The sequence below is a fragment of the Labrus mixtus genome, chromosome 10 (genome assembly GCF_963584025.1).
Source record: "Labrus mixtus chromosome 10, fLabMix1.1, whole genome shotgun sequence".
NCBI lineage: Eukaryota > Metazoa > Chordata > Actinopteri > Labriformes > Labridae > Labrus > Labrus mixtus.
In genome coordinates, this window is record NC_083621.1 from 11,493,946 (window position 1) to 11,507,162 (window position 13,217).

At 39.2% G+C, this 13,217-nt stretch overlaps 1 protein-coding gene across 2 annotated transcripts in view; it reads left to right on the plus strand.

Annotated features, from left to right (window-relative positions):
• spock1 (SPARC (osteonectin), cwcv and kazal like domains proteoglycan 1) overlaps positions 1 to 13,217 on the plus strand; it is a 100,588-nt gene that overhangs the window by 54,772 nt on the left and 32,599 nt on the right. For both annotated transcript variants that reach the window (XM_061048226.1, XM_061048228.1), the window contains exon 4: positions 6,635 to 6,715. In XM_061048226.1, the coding sequence (XP_060904209.1) occupies positions 6,635 to 6,715 (81 nt within the window). The remainder of the gene's footprint in view (positions 1 to 6,634; positions 6,716 to 13,217) is intronic.

Genomic DNA, 13,217 nt, shown 5'->3' on the forward strand with positions numbered 1-13,217 from the left:
TCAGAGCTCCCCAAAACATGTCTGTCAAGTTTCTTTTTAATAAATCCACTCTGATCCTGTGTTTTATACATGTCTATGAACCCCTCTATGTCAACCCTGCTAAAAACAGGCTGTTTCTGTTACTATTCCTTTAAATGCTAATGAGCTGTGTTTGGCCACACCCCCTTGGAAGATGATGTGGCTCTGGCTTTCGTGCACCATGCCCAATTGTTTACAGTGAGAAGGCAGACTCCAGATCAGAACAAACACCTAGCTTAGGGAGTGTCACCCACATGGGGGAGGGGTTACTGCCCTTTGTGATGTCATGATGGGAAAATCTCCAGACGGCCTGTTTGAGCACACATTCCCTGAAAAGCAGAGCAGACGAAAGACAGAGGGGATGGACTTTTCTCATAATTGGGAGGTTTGTAGACTGACTAGAGACACGAGAATGTGTATTTTGCATAATATGTGATGTTTAAGAATTTAAAACCATGCTTTCTAAAGACTTTGACGGTCTTTCTGTCAAGCTCTTATTTGAAACTTCAATCACAACCACAATCAGATGTATTCCCCAGTAGATATGAAAACAATACTTTTTTTGGACATAGCAGTAAAACTAGTCAATTTAAACTATATAACTAAAAAGTAGGGCTGGGCACGTTAACGGGTTATTTTCGCGTTAACTCATTAATTAATTATCGCCGACAATTATTTTATCGCGCATTAACGCAGTTTTTATTATTTATTTTCTTATTGTAAAAGTCTGTTGCTCACTGGCTTTTATTTTGTAAAATGCCATCATGAGCGAGCCTAGTATGTTGCTTACTGCTGCGGCGCTCACAGGACAGAGGAAACAGTCAGAAAAGAATTAGCGGGTAATAATAAATAAAGCATGGAGAAGGGTACGGAACTTTTACATGGCCATTTTCATTTTAAAGTTCTTCCAGACGGCGCAGTCGTTAGAGTTATTTGTAACCACTGCGAAGTTGAATTTTCTTATCACTGGAGTATTTGATAAGTACTCCAAAATATGTTGCAGCCAGAAACTCAGGCGGACGCTGAAAGGTCGTTTCACTTGTCTTCACTTTATTTAAGCGTTTAACAAAGACCCAGTACCTTCATTCACTCTGCCTACAAGTCTCTTCAGCTGCTGAATAATAACTACAGCTTTCTTACTGACTCCGGAGCATCACGGAAAAACAACAATTCTATTATGCAGCGCATTTAATTAATAACATGTCAACATCAACTGCTTGAAAAATGTTGCAGTTCAGAAAAATACATTAACATTAGCAACTTTGAAGATGAATTCAAAAAGATTATAAACTAAAGAATTTCAAAATGACAAGTACAACAAAAATGTGTTTGTGGGGTCCCCTATAACCAAACAATAAACATCAATGTTCTCAATTGACCTGTCACACTCTCCCCCACTTTAAAAATGGTGTCCCGACATTTTCATTATACCTCTTAGCCTAAAACCTTTCTGGGCAGTTTTTTTTTTATATAACAAACAGGATGACATTATGCCCTTACAAGCTTTCGTTTTGTATTTATTTGCTTTGAATACATTGTTTAAGTTGAGAAGTGCATTTACAATAAAAGTGCGCTATACACTACTTTTGAATTCATTATTGGATTTTGCGTATAACAATACGATTAATTGTGATTAATCACAGGAACTCATGTGATTAACGCGATTAAAACTTTTAATGGTTTCCCAGCCCTAGTAAAAATCAAGCTGAAATTCACACAATCATGCTACATTGATTTCAGGCATATAAAGTAAATAAACCACAACTACACACATAAACAGACACAGTGATGGTAATCATGATACCTGGTGCCTGCTGGGATGCAGAGGAAGAAAATACACACAATCACAGTAAGGGTTTGTTAATTAAATGAGCAGATGGAGCTAATCATTTCAGCACTATAGCAGTACAATCTCTATAAAGGATGGAATAGAGGAAATGATGCAGAAGGAGAGGAAGTGAGGAGTAGTGGTCAAGGGAAACAGTGATTTAAGAAGGTTCAATGTTTGCAGATGGATTAACAGTGTGCAGAGTGAATAGTGACTGCACGACACCTTCAGTTTAGAAAGGCAGAGCCAAAACAAAGCTGTGAATCAATGGACTGCAGTGGGCAATCAGTGCTGAACACGCTGTTTTCAACTTCTTGTCTCATAATCCCTGCTGTCTAAAAGACTTGTTAAAGTCCTCCCTGTGTTGAACTTCTTTTACGAACATGTCTGAACTAACATCTGCCGCTTATTTTGGGTTTGATTACAGTGAATTAGGAGAGTGAGAACTATTAATAAAAAAATAGTTCACGTCTGCCTTGAAACGAGTCCTAATGTATGATATATGATGACTAAGGGCTTTTGGGAAATTATATGCTAAAAACAAAAGATTAAATAAACAACAAAATAAGGCACGTCAACTGAAATGTTATCATTATCTGAACATACACAGTCATAGTATTTATATAGGTTTGGTTTTTGTAGTTACCTTTGACTGTGATTCAGTCTAATCAATCAAATTCATCTCTACTCTTCCTTTTAACTGCATTGTTTCATCATTATCAGGGGAGTATGTCTAGTTGTCAGGAAGATTGTTGACCTGACTTTTTAGAGAACTAGACCAATAAAGATTGTGTGTGACGTAGTGTAACCAATCAATCTTTGTTTGTATAGCGCCAATTCAATGTTATCTCAAGACACTTTACAAACTAGCAGGTAAAAAGACTCTTTGTCGTTATCAAACTACTTTTTTTTACAAACTTTAGGATAAAGTTGATCTTCATGAAGAGAAAATTATGTGAGGGAATCATACATTATTATCCTTCTATTTCTCCTTATCCTTATATTTCTTGATAAACTTTCATTAGAAAAGTTTTTTTATATATTGTGAAGACAGAATCCAATAAGTTGAGATCTCTCTCCATCATAACCAAAGAATTATGTCTACACAGACCTACGTCCCCACGTTAGTCTGTTTTCCTATATGCAATACCGCACTGTAAGCCCCAGACACACACACACATACACACACATACTCACAAGTTCTCTCTCCACCCACCTGCAGCAGTCTGGAGTGAGGACGGCTGCCTGGTAGTCATTAAAAACAAGCCATGTCCTGACATTTACTTTTATTTTTTCCCATTTACAAAAAACAATCTCAAACACTCATTCATAGACGCTGAAGTTCGGTGTTGACTTTGATGGAACAGCCGCACTTTCTGTCATTTACATCATTTTTAAAACTAACTTCATATTTATAACTGAGCTGTGATACAACAAAAACCAACTGCTCCTTTAGCCTCGCAAACACTTCTTACAACCCTGTGTCCTCTGGGTTGTGTCTGCCTCCGTCAATGTTTGAATTTGATATGAAACTGGTTTCTTTTGCATTATTATCTGCTCAGTCCCATCTGTAATGGTTGGAGAGTTGCCCTGAAAAGGCCTTAAAGCTCCAGAAAGAGTCCTTGGCACAAGATAACAGCTGTACTGTCAGCCTGACCAATGCTGGAATCAGGCTGTTTCATTCTGGGTTCTTGTATATGGGGATGCCTAACAGATTTCTGAGGCTGTGATTGCAATGTATTATCCAGAGAAGTCAAAGGGAGGATTACAAATGGCCGCCAGTGCCTGGTTATCACTGGCTGTCCAGAGGAGCAGAGCAGAGTCAAACTGGCATCAGGACACAATACAGGCAGTCAGAGAGAAGAAAATACATGTTAAATTCATCATTTTCATTTCAGGTATTTACTTCTCCTGTCCATCGACCTAATTAGATTACACGGTGAATAAGTGGTTGCTATAGGAACCGATTTGGCTGAAGTAAGTCATTTGTGATGCACTCTGGTTTGGCAGCAGCAGCCACAAACAAAGCCTCAAAAATCTGGAGCTTCCAAATTGCCAATCAGCCTGATTAGACGTGACATTGTGTTTTCCCAGCAGAGTGCTCGTCGTTGTCATATATTTCATCAGCTATTTCTCTAAGTCACTGAGCCTGGGTCTCTCTGAAGATATGCTGTCTGTCTGCTCCCATTTCTCATTGGCCCATCTTTAATCTCCTTTAACTCTGTCGCTGTTCCTTAATACATTCTCATATAACCATCTTTGATCTGCGCCTGGAGCAGCTAAAAGAATCGGAAAGAGAGAAGCTGATAAGAAAGGAGACAGATAGGACGACAAACAACAGTGAGCACCTCGGGTTTGTGCATTAAATGGAGTGTGAGCTGGAGCGCAGACAATGCACTAAGGTCTTGTAGCTGGCTCTCCGGGCTGTTCTTTAAACATTGTTTACCGCTCTGATTTTAATGGCTTGTTGGCCACATCATAAAAAGTGACTCAATATCCAAGACCCCTCAGCTCAACTCTTATCTTGTTTCTTCAGAGGGGTGAGTGCTCGCAGCGTTAAGTCTTAACACATAAATGGCACTATCAGCTGAAACCCACACATAGTGATAGAAGCCTATGCAGTAAATTAACACGCACACAGAAACGTACACACACACACACACACACACACACACACACACACACACAGAGGTGGTAATCAATGATACCTGGAGCCTGCTGAGATGCAAAGGAAGCAAATACAAACAGCCACAGTGAGGGTATTGTTAATTTAATGAGCAGATGAAGCTAATTATATCAGCTAAGCAGGTACATTTCAGTTAGCAGGGAATAGAATACATGGGTTTGGAAAGAGAAAACAGTTGTCAGGAAAGGGTTAATGTCTGCAGACAGTCCCACAGTGAGACGAGTGAATTGTTACTGCCCTACACCTCAGCTTTAGAAAAGCAAAGCCAAAACCCAAGAGCAGGCTCGAAGCAAAATGAAGCTGTGAATCAATGGACTGCAGTGTGCAGACGGTGCTGAACACGCTGTTTTCAAGGGGAGATAAACACAACAGTAGATCACATGGGATAAGGATTCTGCCCTTTTGTGTTTTGTAGCAAATAAAGGCTCCTAAAATTGTCTTAATTTAAGAAAAATACCTCTTTCAGTATGTGAAGAGACAGCTTGTAATCATAGCAGGAGGCCTCAGAGTATATGCCAGCAGGTGAAAGTGGCATCCGAGAGTCTCAAAGGAGGCAGAAGGAGATTCAAAGATAAACAGACACAATGGCTTCGGAGAGCACTTTAGAGATATCGCCTGCAGAGAGGATAATTTAAAGATAAGAAAATCTTCCAATAATGAGGAGAAGAAAGGTCTGGCAAAGAGAAGAGGGTGGAAGAATAATGAAAAGAGGACATATTGAAACATAACAAAGTTGGACTAACTTTTTCTTCTACTTTTTCCTGGTCATCATGATACACAGTCACCGGTCAGTCCTTTATCAGAAGCTTTATTCCCCAATAAATACAGCAGATGGAGGAGTTGGGGGTTAATCATCTCAGGGTGTTAATGTCACAGACAGATGTGACAAACTTCCTCAGTGTTTGGCTGCTATGCTCATTCCCTGAGGCTCTGCCTCGCTGGCCTGCTTCCATACAGGATGTTGTTCTGCAGTGTGTTTGTTAGAGCGAGGATGGATTATTGTTTCTGTATCTAGATGAATAGGGGTATTACTCGGCTCCCCCTTGGCTGAGTCTACTTGTGCTTGTGTGGTAGAATGACGCTGCCATGATTCTTCCTTTCAAATGCAAAAAAATGTCGTGTGTTTTTTTGCATCACCTCCAAGCTCGGCTTTGGATTTTAGAGACATTCAGGGAAACAAAAGCCTCAGCCTGTATCAACACATGTTTTTGGGAAGTTGATTAAAAAAATGCATTTAGCTAAGCTTAGCGTAAGTCAGGATGCAGGGTTAACGCTGCTGGTAAAGTAAAAAAAAAACTACTAGCTCTAAAGCATTAAACAAGATAGACTCATTTGATCTGTACAACAGCAGTAAGCAGCACATCCTGGACTACGACTTGACGTTTTAGGGTATCCATAGCATGTTTAAGCTAGCTATTCATTGGCAAACAAGGTTTGGCTTTTGTTGAGAGGCCATTAGCTTATATGTTGCATTTAAATTTTTTCATTAAAATTTTGTCTTTAGATGATGATGTTTAGTGGTTAGCGAGAACTTCCTGGTTCGTATCCCTAGCCAGAATTTGCATGTTCTCCCTGTGCATGCGTGGGTTTTCTCTGGGTACTCACACTTCCTCCCACAGTCCAAAGACATTCTCGTCAGAACTATTGGTGACTCTGAATTGCCCGTAGGTGTGAGTGTGAGCAAGAATGTTTGTCTCTATAAGTCAGCCTTAACTTATAAGTGGTGACCAGTCCAGGGTGTACCCTGTGTCTCACCAAATGACAGCTTAGATGGGCTCTAGCACCCTGCGACCCTGAACCTGAGAAGCAGTAGAGAATATTTATGGATGGATGTAACAAAGCAAACTTGTGTACTGTTAGTTTTAAAGGTAGTGTTGAGATACTTGTGAATTTTGGACAGATTCGGTGTACTTGATGTCTTGATGCTAAGCTAATCTCTGTTGCTTATGATTCCAGCTCCCTAAATTCATAGAAATAACAATGGTTTAAATCTTCTATTCAAAGGCAAACTACAATATGTCTCATATTCTTGAACTATCACTTTTAGCAAGAAATCAAACAACTGTACTTATTTTAGAGTTTTTTTTGTTCTTCTTTTTCAGAGCGACAGGCTGAACCTGGCCGAAACGAAGACCCGGGAACTAAAGCTCACTCCAGCTCGGCTAAAAAGGCAGCACAGGAAGGTGAGTTCAGACAACATTTAATATAACTAGGGTTGGAAGGTTACTGAATGAATCAAAGAAAAAGCTTTAAACAACATGTTACCAAAGTTGGATGATTTGAAACATCCTGTTCATGTTGCTACAGCTGACTATCCCGATTAAATTCTACTATTATTCAACACAAGATGTTGTCGGCCTATGATGATATCATTCATGATCTATTTTTTCCTTCAGATTGCCAGGTTTAATGAGGAAAAAATGCCTTAATAGCCTGTCATTGTTGTTTCAGACCGATTGTAGCATTACTTTACTTTACTCGTCTCCAGTGTCTCAGCAGTGATCCTATTACACACTGGGTATGAAGAAGTCGTGTGTAGTAAATTAAGTTTTCCACCATATCTCAGGTTTTATGTAGAGATGTTGGAATGGAAGAGAAACATGAAGCTCTCTGCATGATGTCTGACCAGGACAGGACGATCAAAGCTAGCCTCTTTAGCAACATGGTTAGCCTCAGTACGCAAACATGGTCAATTAGTGCCGTCTAACTTTGAAACATTAATTGACTGCTAATGGATTTGGGCATTTTGCATTGTAATTATGTAAAGATTTCCCACTTTTGTAGCACCTTGTCATTTGTGGTGTTTGTGTTTGCAGTGTAGCAGAGTTTAATGAGCTAAAGTGAAAGTAAAGTGTAATGTTGTTTGTTTGAGAATACAAAATGTAGCATTGAAGACCTGTGAATGGATTCTTTTTTTTTAACAAAAAAAAACAACTATACTGAATATATGTTAATATGCTATGTACGGATAATATTTATTTTCTCTGACTAGTTGATTTTTGTCGTAGTTGCTAAATATATATCAGAAATAAGATTATAAATATGGTGCAGTACAGTATTTATTTGGATTATTTTGTAGCATTTAGCTCGATTGACTGGGAATGCAGGGCATAAAACATTGACTCATCATCTAAAGGAATATTTTACAATACTACATTATTAATCCATTTTCAAATATTCATGGCAGCAGTGTCAAATGTTGTGCTGAGTGACTCCCTCATTTGCATTAAAGCTCAGATTTGAAACAGTTTATTGACTTCAAATCTATTTGATCCAACTGTAAATAGACAAATTAACTTATGTACATAACTCATAATTCACATGGTAGAAAAATGTATATGGCCAAATAAAACATGATTAATATTGGTCATACTTTATATGAAGGATTATTCAACTGCTCACTGCGTTGTTAATGTTAAGGGGAAAAACACCAAGCTCATACAACTTTTAAGAGTCCACTCACATGAACTTGTTCCCATTGAACTCCATTAAATATTTAAAGATGGCAGTTATTTATTTATTTCCACATCCAGCACATGTGGAGTACAAACAAGTTACCATGACAGCCAATGAGGGCTTGAGAGAAGGGCTACAGATTGCTGCATGAATGATAACAGATTTGGCAAATGGAAAACTAATTGGGGAACCAATCGGTAAATCTAATGCAATTTGAAATGTGACTGATGTGCACATTGTGTTCTGTTTGTTATGTAATAACTAAGCCAATTACATGTGTTCTGATGTTATTGAATTGGAGAAAGCTGCATGGTAACATTCAGTAACTCACCGTGTCAAAGCCTGAAAATCCTGAAAGAGACACGGCCATATTGTGTCGTTTTCAGATTTAGCCGAAATCATTTGAGTCTTTTTAAACCTAGATGTTGGGATTGGTGATGACGGTTTTGTTATTTTTAGTTAATTATGTTAAAGGGGCTATATGTAACTTTTTACATGTACAAATCGTTTTTATCGCCCATTAATAAGTGAACGGTTAACTGATGTGAAAAAGTAGATGTTCACTGTCTATCTGTGTTGCTTGTATAACATTTTTCCCCGGGTCGTATTTACCGCGGAAGCTCCAGGAAGTGACATTTTATGCACGTTCTCAACGTCCTCCTCACTCTGCTCCGCTTACAGAGATCAACAGTACAAACTCATCACACACTCCTGCTCTCAGCCAGTGCCTGTAGAGACTGTCGTTTGTAGGATGGAGAATGAATACAGGCACACAGACTCCTTCACAGGCTTTCACGTGTGTGTAACCACTTACCTCCTCTGTAAACATTATGTCGGTAAATATCCAGTGTTTCGCGGCCGATGATGATGCTCGTTTGTGTACCTACGAGCACGTATGACGAGCACGCAAGGGAGAGCGAGCAACAGGTTACTGGTGCAGTTCGCCTAGCGGCCATGCGGTATCACTACAAACGCAGTATTTTTGAAAGTTACATAACCCCTTTAAATAGTAGCGTACTTATTATATGTTATATATAATAAATCATATTATATATTATTATTTTTGCCACCATACTGTATATCACTTCCTTCTAAAACCAGTCTTAAGTCAACACCCAACACATTCCAGTGATTGTCTAAACCTCCAAGTCCTCAGGGCGAATATTTAGCTTCTCTGCTGCATTCACATAAAACAATTTGCACCAGACATTCAAACTTCACAAACTTACTTCTATTGGTCAATGTCAAACTATGATTTTCTCTGCCTTTGACTGTTTTTAATTTTGTTTTTAAATGTGTTGTTGCCATTATTGGTATTTATTGTTAGCGTGCATGTATTCTTTGTTGTTGTACTCTCGACATAACTGAAAATGTCATCAATCATTGAAAATGAGCGCGTGCCCTCAGTGATTTTGGAGGTAAAAATAATATTCAGGCAGCTTAGCAAAATTATGGGGACACGCCGGACAAAAGCACCAACATTTTTTCCACATAGTCTCCATCACCGTAGCTTTCAATTTTGGAGGGGGGGGGGAGGCGCTTCATCAAGATGCCGGTTCCAAGATGGCCATGTGAAATCGCTAAGTGCCAATATGTCTTCCAAGCCACTTAGAAAGTCAACCTTGGTGTCAATATATACATTTTCTGGGTCAAGGAATGCATTAATCCATGTCCAACTGCCAAGGAACCAAGGAAAATGATGTCATACATTGCCAAAATTAACATATGTATTTGATCTTGGCACAAATAATCATCTAGTGGTATCTTAATGCATTCCTTGACCCAGAAAATGTATGTATTGACACAAATGTTGACTTTCTAATTGGCTTGGAAGACATATTGGCAATTATAAACTTTACATGCCATCTTGGAACCGCCTCCCCCCACCCAAAATTGAAAGCTATGGTGATGGAGACTATGTGGAAAAATGTTGGTGCTTTTGTCCAGCGTGTCCCCATTCTTCCCAAATCTGGTCCTAAGCCGCCTTACTAAAGGTGGAATGGATGAATAATATTATGAATATTTAGAAAACTGGAGACCATAGCTGTGAATTAAAACACATGTTTTCTATCGGGTGCCTTTTCTCTAAGGAAGAGTGAACATGAGCTGTGAAAGCAAAACCCAGCAGCTCAAGAAATGTGAGTGAGTCACTGGTGTTGACTCGTGATACATGACATGGACACACACTCAGTTTCCCCTCTAAATGGAGCAAAATGAATGATTTTCGAATTAAGTTGCATTCTGTGCTGTCTCCCCCTCCATTCTTCTCCGGTCTCCCCCCCGCTCTGTGTTGTGAGTCACTGTGTGGTGGTGTAGTGGTCTCGCTGGGGGCACAATGTGTTCAATTCAGCACACAGGCTTCACAGAAAGCAGGTTTAAATAAAGTGAACAGAATCTGGTCTTTCTCTTGATTTTAGCTTAAAGGGTGATCTTTTAAATGTGGAGCATTGTTTGACATATTAGGTGCTGTGGTAGGAAAACAATAAAGTGGTGAATATTATGAGTGGATAATAACGGGGGAGGAGGGTAGATGAAGAAGAGGACATACAGGGTCCTGATCCTCTTCTATTTATTCATGCTCACACACACATTCACACACACACACACACCATTCAGCTTCAGATTAATGAGCGCCTCAGTCTTGTACAGTGTGAAAACATTTAATTAAGTCTGACACTGAAGGTGAGGCATGAGGCCAGATCTGTTATCCTCCTGTGTGTGTGTGTGTGGTTGTGTGTGTTTTGTGATAATGTGTGAGTGTGTGAGTGTGCGTGTGAATGTTGAAGGAAAATAATAGATCATGGCGTGTCAAATGAAACAGAAGCTAGAGAAATCAACTTGTAAATCTTGTGTGTGGCCTCTGCTGAAATAGAGTAAAGGTCAAACTGACACAAACTCCATGTCTGGCAGCAGCGTGGTCTGATAAGAGGAGAGTGACCCTTTTTTTTTTTTTTAAAGCTGAAGAGGGGAGACCACTTGACATTGTACAAGTGCAAACGAAAATCTTGAATGAGTAAAATAACACCTTCCCCTCTTCATTTCTTTCACCTGCAAACCATTCACTTTAACTTAGCTTCTTATGCATCAGAAAATGTTTTAGGATTTTGAATCACAAAACAGAAACCTGTGACGTTTTACAATGTTGATCGTAATGTTCACTCAAAAACTGGACTTACTGAAGCATCTGCTTGGGATGGCAGAAGGGTGTCATTGTAACACTTTGAGTCTGACTGAAATATCACAACAACTATCCCCAACTAGTATGTCAGTAGCAGACATAAACCTGTACCTGTGTGTACATTTCATTTGGACATTTCTCTTTTTTTTTTTTTAAACCAAACTAGTAGAGCCCTTCTTTACAAATAATCTTCTTTATTTGAATGATTTCGATGCGTCCACCCACTAATGTAGTGAGGCATACTTAATCAAAGGCCGGTGATTGGTGTTAACGTCTTATGGAAGCAGACAGGAAGCCCAGAATGGAGCAAACGAGAACAGCTAAATATTCAGGCTTTTGGACACATAAAGTGAACTCTCCTTAGCCATGAAACTTCTGCTGAGAGCAGCCAGCAACATGTCCATGAGCCAAACAACCCAAAAGTTCTGTGAGGAATTTATCATCCCAGCCAAGTCAAAGTAACGTTTTTTATTACTGATGCCCGTGTCCACTGACAGAGCTGTTCACAGTGCTGTGAGGAGTTTACATCCATTAAAGACGTAATGATTGACAAACGAATGACTGGAGTTACTATGATGAGCATTTATCTCATTGTAATGGATGTGGATGCTCTTCAGTAAGAGTTTGATTAATAGGAAGACATCAAATTAACTTCATTGAGGTGGGAACGCAGTTCAATTGGCTTTTGTCACTGTAGCTTTTTATGTTTTTATTTTCATCGTATTTGTCGCTTTGCTTAAAGTAGTTTTACTAGTTGATGACATCCGTTACCTGCTCAATACCAACATTTTATTCACATATTCTAGAGAATATCCTGTGTAGTTTGTGATCATATAGTTATTCATATCGTCGCTCTATATAGCTGGTTGTTGGCTTTCAGCCGGCCTGGAAACAACACTTTCATGTCGTTGTTGGGGAAAAGAGTAATCCATCGATCTCTTTGTGTATTTTTCTTGTTCACTCACTCTAGCACAAATGTGCATATAGGAATCCATACATGTAGGTGGATTGTTCTTGTGTGTACTATGAAATATGACCTTGCTGGCGCCATTGCCCACAGTGGATTGGAATTTGTGCTTGTGAGTAAAATGTCCTTACAACTATTGGATCTGTTTCAGTGAACCTTTGGTAAAGACATTCAGATAAGTACAAACCCTGATCTGATGTCATCTTAGTCAAATACAGTTACTTTGTCAAGTTGAACCCAGGAAGACTAGTTGTTGTCATGGTAGCAACTAATGGGGATCCTTTTAAACAAATAACCATACTTTCTCATGGAAACATACACGGTACACTTTAGAACCGGTTTTCTTCTTGTCTAACGTGTGGTCGGTTCAAAAAACACTTTGTTTACGATCAGGAAAAATATTCAAAAGAATAACTCGTTGTTGACTTTTGGTTAGACTCTACTCGGTCTTTTGGGTGAAAGCCTGAAGTTATTTGACTTGTCCATCTCCTCCATCTTCCACCCAGAGCTTTTTCATCACCTCACTTCCCAAGGAGTTGGACAGCCGTTGCAGTTGCTCTCAGCCTCTTATTTTGCAATGGATGGTCTTACATTGGAGTAACTGGCAAGCCTGTGGTACTAAAGGGAATCTTGTGCTTCTGTTAGAGACACACACTTCTGTTGTTTGTAGATATTGAATTATCTGGAGATGAGAGGAGCCTCTTAGCCATGATGGAGATTTTCTAACCTGGTAAACCTTGATATTTTGGTTTTCCTTCTAAATTCTCTTTGACTATAATAAGACACTCTTAAAGTTGAAAAGGCTACATATAACTTTATTTAGAACGTGACAATTAGTATCTTCCACCTTAAATAAATGTCCCTTTGTTTGTGTATACAGTCTTTAAACGCTCCTCTGCTTTGAAGCTGCCTTCAAAGACCATTTGATTGTTTGCTTTCATAGCGTTCCCTTAAAAAATCTCCTCTGCCAGCAACCACATCACAAAACATCCTCTTTCCAGCCCTCCACATTAAAGTGTGAGTGTGCATGTGCCGCTGTGTGTGTAATGATTGTGTGGCGGTGATGAATATTCCGTTCATAAGC